The sequence below is a fragment of the Mesoplodon bidens genome (genome assembly GCF_964165515.1).
Source record: "Mesoplodon bidens genome assembly, chromosome: 6".
NCBI lineage: Eukaryota > Metazoa > Chordata > Mammalia > Artiodactyla > Ziphiidae > Mesoplodon > Mesoplodon bidens.
In genome coordinates this window covers 21,806,970-21,826,250 of record NC_138162.1, presented here as the reverse complement: position 1 = coordinate 21,826,250, position 19,281 = coordinate 21,806,970, and the positions used below count along the sequence as shown (strand labels likewise).

Below are 19,281 nucleotides of genomic sequence, written 5' to 3'. Positions count from 1 at the left end.
TCCTTGGAGTTGCCCCTAACAGGCTATGTCACCATGACTGTTTTTGTTTGTTTTATATTTGGCCAAAATATTCTGGTTTAGATACAGATATTTACAGAAGGTAGGGAGGAGGGGAACCAGGCCAGAGAGGGACAGGTATATATACAAGGCTGGGCTGCAAAGGGCAGCAACTTCCATATAAATTGGGGGTTTTTTGCATGTTGGTTTCCATCTCATGTGACAATGTCCACTTCTGCTATGTGGAGAGATGGTGGCCACTGCCCACCCGGGTACCAGCAGCAGGGAATTGTCTGAGTTGGGAAGAAGTGGGGTTTACAGGAGCCCAGCAGGTCCTTTCTGCTCTCCTAGGAGCCAGTAAGTTCGCATCTTTCCTTTTCCCTGGAAGCGGAGAAGTAGAGATAATTCAGATTCTTCTATGTTATTCCTCATATCTCCCTCCCTTCCCCCCACAAACCCCATACTTGTGTTCATCCTCCCATTCCATGACTCCCTCCCCATGGCCTGCCATCACCTTCATCTCCACATCCCCTCGAAGCTCTAGCTGGAAGCATCCTAGCTCATCCAGGGCATCCTTGGTGGTAGAGGAGACATGAATCTTAAGGGCTGGGGTGGGATAGGGGAAATGATGGAAAGAAGAATCAAAGAAAAGGCAACCGAAGAACTGGCAGCATCGGAGAGAGCTTTACCCAACCACCATCCCTCAGGAGGGTCTCAGTCTTCCCAGGGCACATGCACTAGAACCAAAATATGTCCAAGGATGGGGCAGTCAGAAACGGTGGTCTCTCAGAATGAGATCTGGAGGAACTCTGAAAAGAAGAAAAGGCCAACACAGGTTGAGGCTGAAGCTGGGGTTGAGGGCTGATGTCTCACCTTGACCATTAGACTCCATTCGGGAAGCAGTGTTCACTGTGTCTCCAAAAAGACAGTAGCGGGGCATCTTCAGGCCAACGACCCCAGCACAGACGGGCCCTGTGAGAAGAAATAGGTTGGGAGAGCCTGGGAAAAGTCGATATGAGGACAGGAGTGAGAGTCGGCCTTACCCGTGTGGACCCCTATGCGTAGCCTCAGCTGGTCATGGGGTCGGTGGCGGATGCGGAAGGAAGAAACTGCATCCAGTAATGCCAGGGCCATACGAGCAATTTCCGGGGCATGGCGCTGACCATTTCTGCCTGGGAGACCAGATACCACCATGTAGGCATCTCCAATCGTCTCTACCTGATTGAGAGGGGGATGAAAAGGTCACCTCTATCTGTATCAGTGGGGATGGGGAAGGGCAGAAGGAGACAAGCTGGGTACCACTATGAGTCATCCTGACAGCCTGGGGGCCAGAACATTGACTAGAAAATAAGTGCCATGGTCCTGAGAATCTGGGAGAAGGGGAAGTCAAGGGAATCTGTAAATCCTCCTGCCCACCCCAGCACCTGGCAAATACTCTACAAATGTCTGCTGAATGGACACCCTGTCTGCAACAGGACATGGTCAAATAGGCTCTGCTGTCAGGAAATGGGAAGCAAGACAACAGGGCTGCCCTAAGGAGCACAGAAGCTGGTGGGGAGGTCAACAAGGCCCAATGAAATGAGCCTCAGACAGCCTAAAGTGTCAAAAGGTAAGAAAGCAGGCACTTGGTTTCGTTAATTGTACTGAAGCTGTGTAAGAGAAGGTCCTTGTTTTTAGGAACTACACACTGACCTGTTTAGGGATAAAGGGGCACTGTGGGGCTTCCCTGGTGGCCTAGTGGTTAAGAATCTGCCTGCCAATGCAGGGGACATGGGTTCGAGCCCTGGTACGGGAAGATCCCACATGCCGGGAAGCAACTAAGCCCGTGCGCCACAACTACTGAGCCTGTGCTCTAGAGCCCATGAGCCACAACTACTGAAGCCCGCGCGCCTAGAGCCCATGCTCCGCAACAAGAGAAGCCACTGCAACGTGCACCACAACAAAGAGCAGCCCCCGCTCACCACAACTAGAGAAAGCCCGCGTGCAACAAAGACCCAACGCAGCTAAAAATAAAATAAATTTATTTTTCTAAAAAAGGGGGCACTGTGTCTGAAACTTACTTGCAAAAGGTTCAGAAAATAATATATGGATACATAGATTTTTTTAAAATAAAGCAAATGGGGGAAAATATAAGCAATTGGTGAATGCAAGTAAAGGGTTTATGGGAGTTCTTTGTTACAGTAATAACAGAGATGGCAGAGTAAGTCCAAAGGGAAGGGACAGGAGTGGGTAATAAATATTATTATCTGCACAATATTAGGCATTTTCCACAATAAATTTATCATTCCCATCATACAGATAAAACATCTGAGGCTCAGGGAGCTTCTGTTACTTGCCCAAGGCCACACGGTTGGTCACAAAGCCTGATCATTTTTACTTCCAAGCACAATAAAGCCTACCCTGTGCCAACTCAATGACTTCAACAAAAAGCTTTCACTACATAGCTTGTCCCTCACCCCAATAAATCATTCTATACCCACATCCTGTATGATTCCTCCATGTCTGGAGTGGATGAAGAAAAGAGAAAAGATGACTAGGCTATGCCTATACCCCCAGGCAAAAAGTGGCAGACAGGTTAGATCTTGTGATGGTTCCGATTAGGGAAGCCTTAAGGATTCACAAGAGATTAGACGGGAATGTACAATTACAGTGCCAGAGCCTCATTTGTCTACAAAGCATACTCTAGCACTAGGATGCTGGAGACCCAGGCAGGAAAACTGACCCTGGAACAGGTAAGGCATGTGGGATTCGGGGAGACTGGGTTTTAAAAGTGTGTCAGTGTAAGGGCAGCCCCAGCTCTCACCTTGTAGACGTCAAAGTTGTCAATTATGGCATCAAAGCAGGTATACAGATCATTAAGAAGTGTCACCACCTAACAGGGATGGGAAAGTAGAGGCCTTAAGACTCGTGTCCAACTTTCTAAGAATTCTTAACACACAAGCCATAACAAGATATGGAAACTACAGACCAAGCTAATCTTCCCTATTATCAAGGATCTCTATGCCCCAGTGAAGCTCCTGCAGGTCTCTACCCCACCCTCTGCCCCTCACCTGGCTCTCACCTGCATGGGGGTGCTCTCTGCTGACAAAGCTGTGAAGCCAACGATGTCACTGAAGTAGATGGTAACGCTGTCAAAGGCCTCGGCCTGTACGGTCTCTCCCCGTTTTAACTGCTCTGCCACTGAACTAGGAAGCAAAGGTACAGTTGGAGCCAAACTCAGAGAAAGAGGGTGGGAGGGCGCGAGAGAGGAAAGGAGTGTATGGCTGGAGCAGAGATGAGTTCTAACATGAAAGCTGAGCCTGGTGGAGGAGAAGGAAGGTGGCTGGGAAGGCATGACAGTCCAGGGCAAGGTAAGGTGTGCAAGTGGTGTGGGGTTGGAAGGGGATCCCTGGGGATGCGGGCTAAACGTCTCAAGTTGGGATTGTTCTACATACACTTGCTGGAGCAAAGGTCTGGTAGAGCAGTGTCCTAAGAAGAAGGGATGGGAAACCAGGAAGAAGGCAGCACAACTCATTTGGAGACAGAATGAAAACACACGGTCTAGAGCCAGAATGGGCTCATGGTAGCAAGATGTAACAAAGCAGCATTCTAAGGGTTGGGAAGTGAGTTCTCAGGAGCTTGATTAGGCAGAAACCAACAAAATACCAAAGGAAAATTCAGGAAGGGGGACAGAAGTCTCACTGGGGTAGAATTTGGTAGAGCAGAGCCTCAGCCTTGCGTTTCTCCTCCAGGTAGGCCTGTGTGCGTTCCTCCACCAGCTTCTCCAGGTTGTTGGCATACTGCTCCATGCGCAATAGGAGGTTGTCCAGTATGCTGGTGCCACCTTCCCTGGAAGGAGGCCAGGATAGGGTACCTGCTCCAAGATGCTCAAGACTCCCAGGGCTTTCTACCCAACCCACCCTCTCGGCCCCACCAACCCCACCTCATCCTCTAAGACTGATGAGTCTGCTAGCCCCGGGGAGCTCCTGCACCGTAGGGCCCTCTCACTTGTTAAAGCGGCGAATGAAGCCCTTAATCTGTCCAAAGTCGGGTCGCTCAGCTGCGTCCTGGGCCCAACACCGCTCCATCAGCAAAACCAGCTCTTCGTTCAGTTGGGTCCGGTCAATGCTTGGTCGGAAATAAGGCCGCTGACCATTTCGGACCTTCTGGACAATCTCTGAGGGTGATAAAGGGTTTGGATGAAGAACAGGTCCCCCAAGTAGAGGAGGCTCTGGGTAAGTAGATTGACTCTCACCTTTGGGGCTTAGGTCCAGGCCCTCCAAGTAGAAAGGACCACTGCGAAGTGCTATCTCCTGTAAGATTATCCCAAAGCTATAGACATCGGCCTTCTGCATGCCTGTGGTTGGCAAGGGGTTCCCAATGAGCAGTTCTGGGGCAGTCCACAGCTTCTCTGAAAAGAGGGAACAGGCTGGCCAGGTCCTCAAAAAGGGAATCCCCAAGCCCACCTGGCCTCATTCCCATAATGCTCGCCATATTACTGTCACTCCGTCTCCCTCTCCCACCCTCCCTAGGTGGAAATGATCAGGGCCAGGGGGCCCAATGTAAAAGCAGGTTGTGGGGGAAGGCCTCACTGGCATAGAGGGCGTGGTTGTCATCAGGTTCAGCAGTTGATCGGAAGCTGGCCAGGCCATAGTCTGTGATTTTGAGCACAAAACGACTATCCACCACACAGTTGGAGGACTTGAGACTCCCATGGGATGCAATAATGCTGTTATGGAGAAAGGCCATGCCCTGCAGGATACAGATCAAGTCATGGGATTGGATCATATCTGGCTTGGGATACCCCCTCTCCGTGAGATGGGTATTAGCTAGCTGTCTAAAGATCTTTGGACCATAAAAACAATAAGCTAATTTTGGAATGCATCCTTTGTACAGTTTCCACCCCAGGAAGCAGGCAAAATAGGAGAGTTGTCTCTTCCTGGTACCTTAAGCAGTATATCCGCACCCAGGCACCAGGGATAGGAGACATGCTTAAGAGGAAGGACAGGGCTTCCCTGGTGGCGCAGTGGTTGAGAGTCCGCCTGCCGATGCAGGGGACACGGGTTCGTGCCCCGGTCCGGGAAGATCCCACATGCTGCAGAGCGGCTGGGCCCGTGAGCCATGGCCGCTGAGCCTGCGCGTCCGGAGCCTGTGCTCCGCAACGGGAGAGGCCAAAACAGTGAGAGGCCCGCGTACCACAAAAAAAAAAAAAGAAGAAGAAGAAGAAGGACAAGGGGAGCTATCAGTTATTACCCTGGAAAGGGGCGGTCTGTCTTCTGAGTAATGAAGGGATCAGAACTCTGAGGGTGAACTCCAAGAATACAACACCCATGGTGGCCTCAAATGCTTGGCCACTACTCAGGAAGACATGGCTTGAGATCCAGGTATCAAGAGTACCTGGATGCACCAAGGAAGACTAGCCAGTTGTAAACTTTAACATACAACCATGTATAGGCAGGCAAGTCGAGATGGAGGAGGAAAGCGATCTACTACAGGGGATGTCGGGCCAGAGAGAAAGTGGAGAAAATAGTAAATTAGAAAAACCTGGGAATTGGACAAAGGTAGGAGGTAGCTACCAAGCCAATGCAGAAGCCTGAAACTTCTGGCCCCCCTGGGGTCAGAGAGGAGAGAAAGTTTGCCTGTGAGGGACTCTAAGGCAGGTCCTAAGAAGGCAGAGTGGTGCTTCCCCTGGGAAGTCAGTTCAGGTGGAACAGAAAAAGGATACAGTGTCCTGTATGCTAACCTCCTTTAAATGTTTAGCTCTGGGCTTAAACAACTCAAAACTCTAATCTCTGTGAACTCTTCCTTTTTATTCGTTTCATCTTGATATCAACAAACCTCTGGGAATCTCCAAACTTGTGAATACAGATATTAGGCTTCTGGCTTTGTTCTAAATCACCTTTCCATCAAATCACTGTTCTCTCAAGAGTCATGTTTTCCTTACATTTATCATCACACCTCCAGCTGAGCACCACATCAACTTTACCTAATATTTTATCTCTGATTTGATGGCAAACTTTAACACACACACACAAAATTTTTTAAATAACCTCTTGAAAGCTATGCAGAAAAACCAAAGCCAGCTCCAGGTGTGGTACAGGTGATCCACTAGGCTAGCTCACTGGCTAGGGGACTTGCTTCTAAACACCTGTCCCACCTGTGCAAGATTCAAATTTATGCCTCCACAAATCCACGGACCTCTGGGTCACTTGAAAATAACTGAAACCTAGTATATTAGAAGATACCAAACATTTAGTGTAATTTTCCTTGGCTTCTCTTAGTTTTACTAATAAATGTTCATTTCGAATTTCAGTTTTTCTGAACAAAAGAGCAGATACGCCAAATATTGGTTAGAGAGTAAATGATGAGAAAAAAAACAGCAGATAAATATGTTTGGAGACCCCATTAATTTTTCCTTTCTAAGAGATTTTAATATAAACTCTTGGAGGAAAAAGAAAAGATGACGGAGAGAGATTTGAGATATTTGAGATCTGAGATTTGAGATTGGGCAGGAAGACAGAAGTTCTCTACAAGTACAGGACTCTTTGTGGCAGATAAAACTCATTCCCCCCAATTAAAAGCCCCAAATCCATTGTTTACCCATTATTATCCAACCTTAAGAATAAGGGGAAATGGAGAGATGGAATTTTTAGACTAGGAAGAGAAACCATAAGCAAAGATAGAAAGAGGGAGGCATTTTAAAGTGGATGAACTCAGGGAGGAGTGGGGAAGACTCACCTTAACAAGGTCATTAATGAGTGAATAACGAAACATCCAATCCAAGTTGATGCTATCATTTTCCAGAATATCCTGGTAAGTGACATGGAATAGATTATGTGACTTTCCTAGCCCCACTATTACCTGCACAGTCAGTGTAACTCTGGGCCTATCTCTCCTGCGCCTATAATCCCCACCTATATCCCTCACCTGTAAACTCCCACGAGGACAATACTCGGTGACGATGCAAATGTTGGGAGGGTCTATGCAGGCGCCAATGAAGCGAGTGAGATGGTTGAACTGAACATCTCTCATCTAGAAAAAAAAAAAAAAAGGAAGAGAAAGAGAATTGAAAGAGCTAAAAATTAGATACAGAAATCTACCACTACATGAGAGGACCTTTCTCTTAATTGTACTTACAACTTGAAATCATTTATAAATAAACCCATTGCCCTCCTAGCCAATTTTACTATTCCCTAGTCCTCCCCTTCCCCTTCGCCTTCCCCTTCCCCATTCTTATTTACCCCTGGCCCTCAACCCATACACCACGACTTACATGTTTGAGTTCAAACAGAACCTGCCGGGTCAGCTCAATGCGCTTCTTATTCACATGTTTGATGGCAACAACATTTCCCTGATGGTGGGAGTGAAAGGGGAAGAGGGACATTAATATCAGAAAGGGTCTCTGGGTGCTGGGAAAGACTGGAGAACTGTGGGAGCAACCAGGAGCTCAGCTGGACAGAGAGAGGAGGGTTATGAGGAGCAGAGGGTCACGGGAAGAGGTGACAGATGCGGATGAGACAGGATGAAATGGGGGGGACCAGAACAAGTGGATGAATGTTCACCTTGAAGTGACCGGTGTTGGCAAAGATCTGGTATTTCCCATGGGCTGTCATGAGCGAGCCGTAACTGGATCCCCGCTGGGGCCAAGGGCAACATGGAGGCGGAAGGATGAAAGGAACATTAGATGGCGGTGGTAGTGCAGGTGCTATCATTACAGGCTGATGTGCTGGGAAAGGTCCAGGGTACGAAAGGACAGGCACTCAGAGGGAAGCAGAGGGACAGCTGAGACGAGGGCTCACCAGCGACAGTGTGAGGCGACTGCCTGCACCTTTATGGTATCGCTCTGAATTGCCAAATTGCAGCTCCTCCCAGCGAATGCGCCACAACATGCTAGCCAGCTCTTTCTCCAGCATCAGTTTTCTGTAAGGACTGCACACCTCAGTTGACTGGCAAGCCCAATCCTACCACCCCAGAAGCCAACAGCGGGGCTGCAGAGACTTCCCGGCAGCTCCTGAAGCTGCAGTTGTCACACCCCAGACACAGGACTGAGAGAGAGGGATGCAGTCCCTCCCCCATGTTCTGGGGGCCCCTGGCCTCAGCCAGAAGTCTGTGTGGAAACGGGAGGGAGGGAGTAGGTCAGCGGAAAGCCCAGAACTCACCGGAAAATGAGGAAGCTGGAAACGCCAAACATGATGAAGGTGATTCCTGTGCCCAGCGCCACAATTGCCAGAGTGGAAAGTGGGGCTGAAGGGAGAGGGGGCCCTGAGAAAGACTGTGTGTGGTGCTGTGAACGGGGAGGGGGGATGCTCTTAGGTGCAGGGAGCAGACAGATCTCTAGAGGTAAAGAAGCAGGCAGGGGGCATAGGAGAAGACGGGATATAGAGCTAAGGGTGGGGGAGCCCGTGAGGAGGAGGTAAAAGAATGGGAAGTCAAGGGAGGAAGGATTGCTCCCAGTCCCTGCACACACCCACTTTTATCACAGGATGGGTCGTCCAAGTCAAAGGCACAGGGGGGATTGTCCAAAGGGGGGGCCCCCTTCACCCAGGGGATGGGCCGTCCTGTCCACCAAATCTGCTTTTCGGCTCCCGAGTAGTGGGCTGCAGGCTGTGAGGAAGGAGAAAACAGGGCCCACAGGCCTGCTCCCACCAGCCTCCTCCCCGCAAACCCAGCTATTTGGGTGCTTTTCTCCCCATCCTACCGCCCACCCACCATGCAGCTCCAGCAGAGGAAATAAGTCCCTGCCTCTAGAACCTGTGATTCTGCCCCCGTTGACCCCCTGAAAGCTGGGTTTGCAGGCCCCCCACTCTCCTCCCTGCCTCGTCCCCCATCACCTGAAAGTCCCCAGAATCCAGGTCTCCCATGGCCCACAGGACAAAATCAGTCTCCCGGTCATTGTTCTTGTCCATAACAACCAGTCCAGTTACACCTAAGACAGAAAGGAGTACCCCTTACTTTGAGATCTACCCTAGGCCCCTCTCCTGTCCTCCCCAGCCCTCCAGTCACCTCACGGTCTGTCCCTGCCCCCATTCTTAATATGTGTCCACCTCTGCCATGTCCTCTGGCCCCTACTAACTCGCCCTCCTGCCCCTGGGGTCTGTGTTTTCTCCCGCCCACTCCACTCCTGAGCGTGACAGCGGCACTCTGGCCTCCAACTGACCCTCCCCGTTACCATGGTATCTTCTTCCTTGCATCTTCTCGACAATTCGAAGTCCATCTTCCCGGGTGCCTCCTTCCTGTATTGTCTCATTCAGGACTTCAGCATATAGCAGGATCCCATCGTAGAAGCAGCCAGCAATGAGGTTCATCTGGGGGTGGTAACGTCAGCAGTGCTCTCCAAAGGTCCTGCCAGGCCCCCTCCCCAGCCCCCTTTTCCATCTCTGGGGTCTCCTTCTACCTCTCCTCGTTCTGGTTTGCTTTCTTCCCTCCTCTCATTCCTAAGGTGCCATCCCTACCTCACTGAACACTAAGGCAGAAGAGAAAATCCTGAATGGAAGTGGACAGCCCCCAAAGTAGGGCTGGCTCCATGGCCAAGGCTTGATTCTGAGTTAGGGAGAAGAGGCTTTTCTCAAAGCCTGGCCTGATTCTCGGGGAAAGAGAGATCTACTTACGAGGGAAGGGGCCAGTTCCACACCAAAATCTTCCCGAGCTCTTATCAGAAGACGATTCTGGAATTCCTGATACTCAGGATTCGGGGGTTCTCGGTATGTGATGACCAATACCATCTGTACCAACAGCACATGGGAGAGTGGAAATGATTCAAGGTGGGCATTAGGGAAAGAGAGGAAGCAGGACAGGGAAACTTGCTGAAATATACATGATATAAAATGTACATGGGTGACTCTGAAGGCCGAGAGGATACTAAACTCTGTGTGTGTGTGTGTGTGTGTGTGTTTAACACTCTGGGGAGAGCAGGTGGCACACCTCCATACAAGATAGATAGATAGGATGGTTCTGGGAAGGTGGAGACTGGAAAATAGATGAAGTCAACTCCATCCCCCACACTGGGCTCCTCATCGTCCTGAAGCCCCTACTACCACCCAGGCCTCCCAGCAGGGCTGCCATGACACTCACAGCTCCTCTGTCCCATCCTTTCTGGGTACCTGTTTACTGGCAAGGACAACACTGAGCAACAGCTCCTCTCCCTGGTGTTAATTACTGCTAATGTTATCAGTAAAATGTTTACATTTTCATTTGGGCCACTTGAGCACGGTGCCTCCTCCCAGTGAATTAGAGATTTCAGGTCCTATGACAACTGGGGGAAATACTTTGAGAGAGTGATTCCATCTGTAAAAAGCCATGAGCCGGCTCCTTTAATGTGCATGGAACACCCACCATATGCAGCACCGTCCTGCATACTGGCATAGTCCCACACATCATGAGTCACAAGGAAAACAGTCACATGCCCACACACATCTCATAGATAAGCCAGTGGCACACATGGTCTCAGTCATGCACACTTCTCACTGGCCACGGTCAGCAAGTCTCTGTCTTTCACTGGGATGCCTGCCTGGCTCCCACTGGCCCACTGGCCTCACACACTTCCCGCTTCTTGGCCTCTGCCTCCACCTCAGGCCTCCACAATCACTGAGACCAGCCTCTGCCTTCGTCAGGAAACTGGCACTGCAACTTTGGGGAAAGACTTCAGATCGATATATTTTGTGAAACGTGACTTTGTGAAATGAGAGATTAAAAACAGTCATTTGGGGACTTCCCTGGTGGCGCAGTGGTTAGGAATCCACCTGCCAAGGCCGGGGACACAGGTTCGATCCCTGATCGGGGAAGATCCCACATGCCGCGGAGCAACTAAGCCCGTGCGCCACAACTACTGAGCCTGTGCTCTAGATCCCGCGAGCCACAACTGCTGAGCCCGCGTGCCACAACTACTGAAGCCCATGTGCCTAGAGCCCGTGCTCCACAACAAGAGAAGCCACCACAATGAGAAACCCGCACACCGCAACGAGGAGTAGCCCCCCCTCGCCACAACTACAGAAAGCCCATGTGCAGCAACGAAGGCCCAATGCAACCAAAAAATAAATATAATAAATAAAATTGATTCTTTAAAAAAATTAAAAATTTAAAAAATTTAAAAAATAAAACTAGCCGTTTCTCCCAGTTGTGTTCATTCCTGTCACAGAAAGTACAATAGAGATACTAGATATATCACTTACGATCTATTATAGATCAATTCATTCCAGGTAGGAAATAATGAAGTCAGTTTCTAATATACATTGATTATATTAGACTGGAGTCTACTTCATGATGTAATTATTCTTACTGGAGCATTTGGATGCTTGATCACACACTGCTAATACTCTCCCACTGTCAGGCAGAATTAAAAAGGAGAGGGAGACTGAGGGTGGGGTTGGAAGGGTTCGTTCAGTAACACCTATTCAAAGAATAAAAGAAAAATAGAAGGGTAGGATATGGTTGACAAAAAATGTAAAAAGTTAGTTTAAAAACTTGAGGGGGGGCTTCCCTGGTGGCGCAGTGGTTGAGAGTCCGCCTGCCGACGCAGGGGAATACGGGTTCGTGCCCCGGTCTGGGAGGATCCCACGTGCCGCGGAGCGGCTGGGCCCGTGAGCCATGGCCGCTGAGCCTGCGTGTCCGGAGCCTGTGCTCCGCAACGGGAGAGGCCACAACAGTGAGAGGCCCGTGTACTGCAAAACAAACAAACAAACAAACAAACAAAAAACTTGAGGGGCTTCCCTGGTGGCGCAGTGGTTGAGAGTCCACCTGCCGATGCAGGGGACACGGGTTTGTGCCCCGGTCCGGGAGGATCCCACATGCCGCGGAGCGGCTAGGCCCGTGAGCCATGGCCGCTGAGCCTGCACATCCGGAGCCTGTGCTCCGCAACGGGAGAGGAACCAACAGTGAGAGGCCCACGTACCGCAAGAAAAAAAAAAAAAAACTTGAAAAGATCAGGCTTCACACAATTTCTATTTCATTATAAAGGTTGATAATAGGTTTTCAATGCTTTTTAAAAAGTATTTTTTCCCATTTTGAAGATGAGCAAACTGAGGCTCTGCAAGGTTAAAAAATTTGCTTAAGGTCACAGGGCTAGAAAATGGCTAAGTCAGGCCTGAAATAGGTTGGAACTCTGTGGTCTTCCCACCACACTGCATTGCATTGTCAAGGGCATCAGGGGCATTGGTTACTAAAAGAGGTCCAGAATTGTGAAATGGAAGGACGCAATGAGTCATCTTTTCCACAATGAAAGTCACACGATGGTAAGGAGGATTGAATTAGGGGATTAATCCAGGGATGTTCGAGGACCTGCACGGCTGAAAATCGCTGATCTACATCCACCATCAGCATCATGGTAATGAGCTCCTTTGCAGAATCAGAAACGTTATCCCAGTACGGAGAAGGAAAGTCCACTTGCCCCATCAAAATCTGATCAAAAAGCACCTCCTGGTCATCACTGCTTCCACGGAATGGAGGGAAACCACAGAGCAGGATGTAAGTGATTACACCAGCTGCCCAGATGTCCACCTTGAGGCCATATCCGGTCTCTGCAATGATTTCAGGGGCCACATATGTCGGGGTGCCACACACGGTGGGTCTAGGTTTGTTTCTTTGCTAGACTAGCAGTTCTCAATCTTTCTGGTCTCATGACCCCTTTACGCTACTAGAAATTATTGAGGACCCCAAGGAGCTTTTGTTTGTTTGGATTACATCTATCAATATTTACCATATTAGAAATTAAAACTGACAAAGTTTTAAAACACAAGAATACACAAGCACACCTCCTATAGCTGCCGGGATGATGACATCATCACACGTCACATAACCTCTGGAAAACTCCACTGTACAATCATGGAAGAATGAGAGTGACGGAGGCAAATAACACCTTAGTATTATTTTAAAAATAGTTTTGCCCTCATGGTCCCCCTAAAAGGATTCCAGGGGCCCCCAGGATCCCAAGACCACACTTTGAGAACTGCTATGCTCGACTCTGTTTTGCTGTGGTTACTAGCTACTAAAAAAAAGAGAGAGAAGCAGAAGAACTTCCAAAGAATTTCTGTTCTTGCTCAGGGGCTAGAGAGAAGGTAAAGGTAGGTAACTGTGTCCCATTCCACAGGGGACCCCAGACGGAAAAAAAAAAAAAAAAAAGCAAAGGCTGCCAAAATGGGTACAGTGGTGGGCGGAAGCCAGGAGGGCACCTGGGAAATGTGCAAGGGCAGCAGATGCCTGGCTCTGCCTGTGGGCCCACCCACAACCAGACCCACTCTGGCTGCCGCAGGAGGCGCTGTCAACAGTGGCCTAAATTAACAGAATGGTCTCCACAAGAGATGCTGCCTTACACGGCCCTTGGTTTACTGCTTACTTCCATTCTAGCCGCTGGTGTCCCCCATCTGTAACCCAGTCTCATGCTGGTCACCTAGGTTGTGGCTTCTGCCTGGGTTTCTGACCCTGTAGAATGTCCTCAAATGTCCAGACAGAGACTCTGGATCCTTAGAGCCTAGTCATTTGGTTAGTTCCACCGTATCTACTTATTCTTCCCTTTCCTGGTTGATCATCTTGGTTTACAGCACCTGCCAGCTCTACTCTTGTCTAAATGAATTCCTAACCCCGTCCCCCCTCTTCCCAACACACACCTTGATTCAACTCAGCAAACGTGCTAGGCACACAGAATACAAAGATAAGCATGATCCCTGCCCTCAAGCGGCTATGGTTCAATGAGGGAGAAAAATCATAGCAACATAGTTAATTTTAGAGTCCTCTCCCCCAATAGCTAGTATCCAACATGAGCTGGGACCCCTTCCTTGGGCATGACACCCTCCTGGAAAGGCTGTGGGCATCTATATCAGGGACTCCTCACCTCTGCTGCCACCTTTTCCAGGCTGGCCTGGTCTGGGACCCCAGTGGGCCAGGTATCTCCGGGGTGTGGGCTCTCTGCTCTTTCATCCTTGTCTGGAGCTGACCACACAACTTCCCTTTGATTTTCCCCTCAGCATATTCTCGACTGCCCCTTCTCTTATATTGTAGCAAAATCTCCCTCTTTGTTTTTCTGTCTGAATAATGCCTACAGTGAGTGGGAGAGCTGAGAATTAATTTACAGTTCACCCTTGAAAAACTTGGGTTTGAACTGCATGGGTCCACTGATATGCAGATTTTTTTCAATAAACGCAGACCATGGTACTATGTGATCTACGGTTGGTTGAATCCACAGATGTGGATGGAACCTCCAAGAGGGAAGCCTGACTGTAAAGTTATACCCAGATTTTCTATTGCGTGGAGGGTGGGTGCCCCTAACCCCCACAGTGTACAAGAGTCAACTGTATGTAACTAACTGTTAGCAGACTAGATCCCTCCTCCTCCTACCCTAAGTGCTGGGGCCCCTTGGCTGGTAGGAATTCTCCCACAAGAAGAGAGGTGTTCCCTCCACAAAGAGAGTATGGCCCAGAAGGCTGTGGAGGCTTCCCATCTGGGAGGGCTAGAGAGACACTGCTTGACCACACTAGCTAAAGCACAATCCCCCTGATACTCTCCTCTCATACCACACTATGCTTTTTTTTTTTTCAGTAACACATCACAGTTTGTCCTATGTTTGTAACCATTGCTTGTTTCTCTCTGTCTGTTCTACTGAATGTAGAGGCTCCCAAAGGCAGGGGCATCTGTTATGTTCTCTGCCGTATACGAGCACCTCGCACAGTGACTAGGACATAACAGGTGCTCAGTAAACACTAACAGAAAGAGTCAGTCTTCAGGTGAATCAAACATTCACTGAATAACGTTGTAAGTTCTAGAGCAGATAGAGATAGGCACAAGAGTGGGAAATTCAGTCCAACCTGAGGATTCAGGGATGTTTCCTAGAAGGGAAAATAACTGATCTGAGTATTACAGAATACACAAGCATTATCCAGACACACAAAGGTGAGAAGGTCGTTTTAAGGCAAAAGTTCAGCAGCAACAAAACCTGTCCTGCCACTGCCCGTGTTCAAGTGTGACGGTCACAGACTCATACTCAGGCATGCAAACAGATATGTCACGCACAGTCAGACACTACCAAATACATAATCACAGCCACATAAAACCTTACTCGTTGGAGAAGGTGGCCACCCAAGTCCAGCCCTTATACACATCTACTTAAACTCAAAGAATCTCAGGGTTGAAAAGACCTTAAGGTTATCCTATACGCCACCTCAAATCCTTTTTGGGATCAGAAGGGGGTATGCGTAAATAAGTTTTAAAAAGTACTTATGTACATAAGTAAGTGAAAAATTGGTGGGAGAATCGGGGAGCAATTCATGGGTATGATTTTGAGAGGGAGAGATTTGGGGTAAGGGGAGGAAGACCACTGTGGACAAAAGCAGCAAAGACCCCAAAGGCAGGGGGGCAGGGAGGCCCGAGGTAGCAGGTCTGAGCGAGGTCTAGCCGGCTGGAGTACTCAGCAGTACTGGGAGGTAAGATTTTAAAAGTGGGTTGAGGACTGTATAAAATCTTAAATGTCATGATAAGGAGTCAGGACTTTATTCTGTAGGAAATAAGTCATTGAAAGTTTTGAGCAGAGAAGTGAAGACAGTCATGTCAATTTTCCCTACAAACTGTTTCTCATATCCATCTCTTTTCATTCCTGCTATCATCACCATAGTTCAAGTCCATACCTCCGTACCACCTTCTAACCTATTGCAGGTGGCCTCATTGTCTCCTCCTCTTCTAATCCAACCTGAGTTCTGTCAGTATATTTCTCGTCACAAAAAACACCTCGAAGACCCCACCATTCAAGTCCAAGCGCCTCATTCTTAGGTTCAGAGCTCTCCTTAATCTGAATCTACCTCTGCAGCATTATTTCCTGTAATCTGCTCCAAGTGAGCCATTCTTTCTTGTCAGGTCAGTATCTTCTTGGATCCCCAAACATGTCCATTCCCATCTTTTTTTCTTTGCTCCAGCTGCCTGCATCCTCTCACCCACTCTGACTAGGAATATGGCATCTATCTTTAAAGTCACCATAGAGTCTTGCTTCCTTTATAAAAGCTTTCCCTAAACCCAGCCCACAGTGACTCTCTCCTCTGAACCACTCAAGTTCTTAGTGTCTGTTCCAGGACACATCATCACATCCTTTCTTGTACTTGTATCCAACTGCACCACAATCATGCCTCGCCTCTCCAGAAAGGGTGGAAGCCCTCCCAGGGGCGGGGTCTAGATCTTTTCCTGAACTTTCCCCCAACCCCATGGTATATCTACCATTGGTACTTAGGAAAAGTCAGTGTTCCAGGATCTTGGGAGGTAGCCTTGGAAGACACACTGAGAAAGAGCCACAAAGATGAGACTAGACTTGGAAAGCCTCCGTCCATTTCACCCCTGGGGTTCACAATTCTTGCCCTCTTGCTGGGGTTTCTGTGGGGTCTTGTGAGAGACAGAGAATTCCCAAAAAAAGCTCCTCTCCCCACTCCCTTCAAGTTTGGCTCAAATGATACCTGAAAAGCTTCTCTGAGGGCCTCAGCCTGTTCCCAGGTGCGATTGTCCTGCCAGGGCCGGCCTGTGGAGCGCGTGGGGCCCGCACGGAGACTCTCCCCAAAGACATCCAGGTAAAAGAAGACATAATCTCCGTTGGTCAGGTTCTCCCTCTGGGCCTGAAGCAGGATCTCATGCAGCATCTCCAGAGGGCCGCAGATATACACAACTGGGAGCAGGTACATGACAGAGGGGCACTCTGAGAAAGCATCCAGGACCCTAAACAGCCCCCTCTCTGACCATCTGCATTTCCACCTTCAGCGAGGAAGAGAGGGCCTAATCTATCAACCACCCGGCAGATGTTCCCCAACCCTCCCCCCTTGGAGTCTATGTCATAAGTACCCTGGGACAGTATGGACCATCTGGCAGAAGTCAGAGGCTGATTCCAGACCCCAGAGGAAGGGAGCTATCCTTCAAGCCCCTCCTCTTCCCAGAGTCCTGCCTGCTGCTCGCCCCCCAGCCCTCCTCACTCCCCCACTCTGCCCTGTCTTTCCCTAAGCTCAAAGGCACTGACTGCTCAGAATTTCTCTCAGTGTGAGCTTTACCTGTCTTTCCCAACCTAATCAGCTGCACCGCAAAGCCCATTTATGGAGTCTTCACGCTTTTTATGCCACCAAGGGGTATTGGCGGCCCAGTCTGAGAAGTCTCTGCTCACAGACAGGCACACATTTTGGAGTGACCATCAACCACATTCACTACTCCAGGGAACTCACACTGCTCCCCAAATTCAACTTCCCCCAATCCCACACTCTCCCCGACACAAGCTTCTCCCCTCAGGCCATCTTACTCTTTGTTCACATCTGTCTGTGACATCCACAAGCCCCCCAACATAGCGCCTTAGCCCCTCCCAGGGGCTCCATCCACACGTGTTTCTTGATCCCAACCACCACATTCGGCTCCTCCACGGCTATCTCCATCTACAGCTTCCCAGCGCTCAGCTCCAGGGACACAGCGACCCTCCTCCCCTGACCCTAAGTAGCCCGGGCCACACTCACTGCGCCCGTTGGCCCGGATGAAGTGGGTGGCCTGCTCAGGGCCCCCCGGCTCACGGGCATACACCTGGTGCTGCACACTGAGGTTGCTGCCCTGCAGGGCCTCAAAGACGCCCTCGATGGTGAAGTAGTGAGGCCGGTCATCTGTGCGAGCATCCAGATACAGCAAGGCAGCACGGGCAGTCCAATTGAAGTGCCCATGTAGCGTCACTACAAACTCACCCAGCTTGGGAGCAGAGGGACCAGTGCGCACCAGGGTACGATAATGCTCATTCTTAGCCGCAAAACCAGAGGCCACAGCACCCGCAGTCAGCAGGGGAAGGCGCCAATGTGAGGCAAAGCGGGCCACAGAGGCAGCGGGGTACACGCAACCGGGGCCCAACAGAAGGTCGGGATCGTGGTAGAGCTTGAGGTCCACAGCGCGCAGCGGGGCCAGGTACTCAGAGCAGGCGCCATCTAGTTCAGAGCTGACGAACCGTAGGTCCACGGGCAGCGCCCGGCCCAGCGCCTCCACAGCGAGTGCCACAGCGGGACCCACCCGTGGCCAGGCCCAGGCATAGCTGAGGTTGTGTTCTGGCAGCACCACCGCCAGCGTCAGGTTCCGCGCCCCCGGAGGACGCACCCCACCTGCCAGGGCTGCCACCACCAGCAGGAGTGATGGCAGTGCCATGGGGAGAAAGCAGCGGCCCCACCCCCCCCAGAACCTGGGGCCACTCTGGCCTACGGGGGAGCCACAAGCACCGCCCAGCCTGGAACCTGGGGAAGGCCGCCAGGGAGAGAAATGAGGATAAGCTAGGTAGGCTGGGATACAGAAAGTGGCAGGAATCGGGGAGGAGGAGGTGGGAGGAAGCCCCGGGGAGTGGGTAAGGAGTGGGTCCACCAGCCTAGGGCAGGGACGGAGGAGGGCTAAGAGTAGGGTGGCAGGAGGAGGGAGGGACCAAGGGGGCCTGTGACTGGGATGGGGAGAGTGAGAGGTGAAGTCGTCTGATGAATCTAAAGCTGAGAAGGAAAAGGGGATCCGAGACTGGGATGGGGTGGAGGGGGTGGGGAGGCTGGTACAAAGAGAAGGCCTGGGGGGACCTCACCGCTGAAAGGGCTAGGAGGGCAGAGAGCTGCGAAAAGAAGGACCAAGGGGATAAGGTGGGAGGGGGCCGGCGCGGCGGAAGGACTGGGACCATGGGCAGGCGGGCAGCGAAGCGAGGCCTGGGCCGGAGGAGAAGGCAAGGCAGGGGTAAATCTCCCTGTGAAGGCTTCTCCCGAAGCTCCTGCTTGGACTAACGGGCCCAGGGCGCTGGTCCCATCCGGAGCTGCGGCGGCCCCGCCCGTGTCCCCGCTCCTCTCTGCTCCGCTTCTCCTGGGCCCGGGCGGCCGGCGCTGCCCCGCGCTTCCTCCCGCCCCCCGTCTGGGCCCCCGGGCGCGCCGCTCGTCCAGGTCAGGTTGCCGCGGCCCGGCCGTCTCCGCTCGCTGCGCCGGCGGCTGCAGAGTGTGACTCCCCGGGCAGGCCGCCCGCCCCCGCCCCCGCCCCCGCCCCGCGCCTTCCCCGCCCCCTCCCCGCGGCCCCTCCTCCTCCCCCGCCCGGCCCCACCCTCCGGCGCCTGCTGTCTCCCCCGCTCCCGATTCCCCACTCCCAGCCGGGCGCCCGGGGACCTCCCAGGTCTCCAACCCACCCGGCGACAGCCCGGGGGCTCCGCGCAAGGGCCTCTCAGGCCGGCGAGGTTCCGGGCGTCCCCTCACTTTAAGGCCTACCCCGTCTCCCCCAGGCCCTTGGGCCACCCCGCCGCGCGCTCTCCATCTCACACACTCCCACGAGCCCAGGGCCTCCCTACCCACCCCTCGCGTATCCTTTCTTAACTCC

General features: G+C 51.2%; 1 protein-coding gene across 1 annotated transcript; it reads right to left on the bottom strand.

The window, feature by feature from the left end:
• Positions 1 to 38: 38 nt before the first annotated feature.
• Positions 39 to 18,889, bottom strand: NPR2 (natriuretic peptide receptor 2). Its single transcript, XM_081238242.1, has 22 exons — positions 17,430 to 18,889; positions 16,398 to 16,603; positions 9,585 to 9,698; positions 9,146 to 9,281; positions 8,808 to 8,902; positions 8,448 to 8,580; positions 8,136 to 8,220; positions 7,776 to 7,896; positions 7,539 to 7,613; positions 7,250 to 7,327; positions 6,904 to 7,008; positions 6,715 to 6,786; positions 4,569 to 4,728; positions 4,232 to 4,387; positions 3,985 to 4,153; positions 3,679 to 3,825; positions 3,059 to 3,182; positions 2,801 to 2,869; positions 1,041 to 1,215; positions 871 to 969; positions 512 to 603; positions 39 to 378 (listed from the first exon to the last, which is right to left on the bottom strand). The coding sequence occupies exons 1-22, from the start codon at positions 18,094 to 18,096 to the stop codon at positions 313 to 315; spliced, it is 3,144 nt and encodes a 1,047-aa protein (XP_081094368.1). The 5' UTR covers positions 18,097 to 18,889; the 3' UTR covers positions 39 to 312.
• Positions 18,890 to 19,281: the final 392 nt, after the last annotated feature.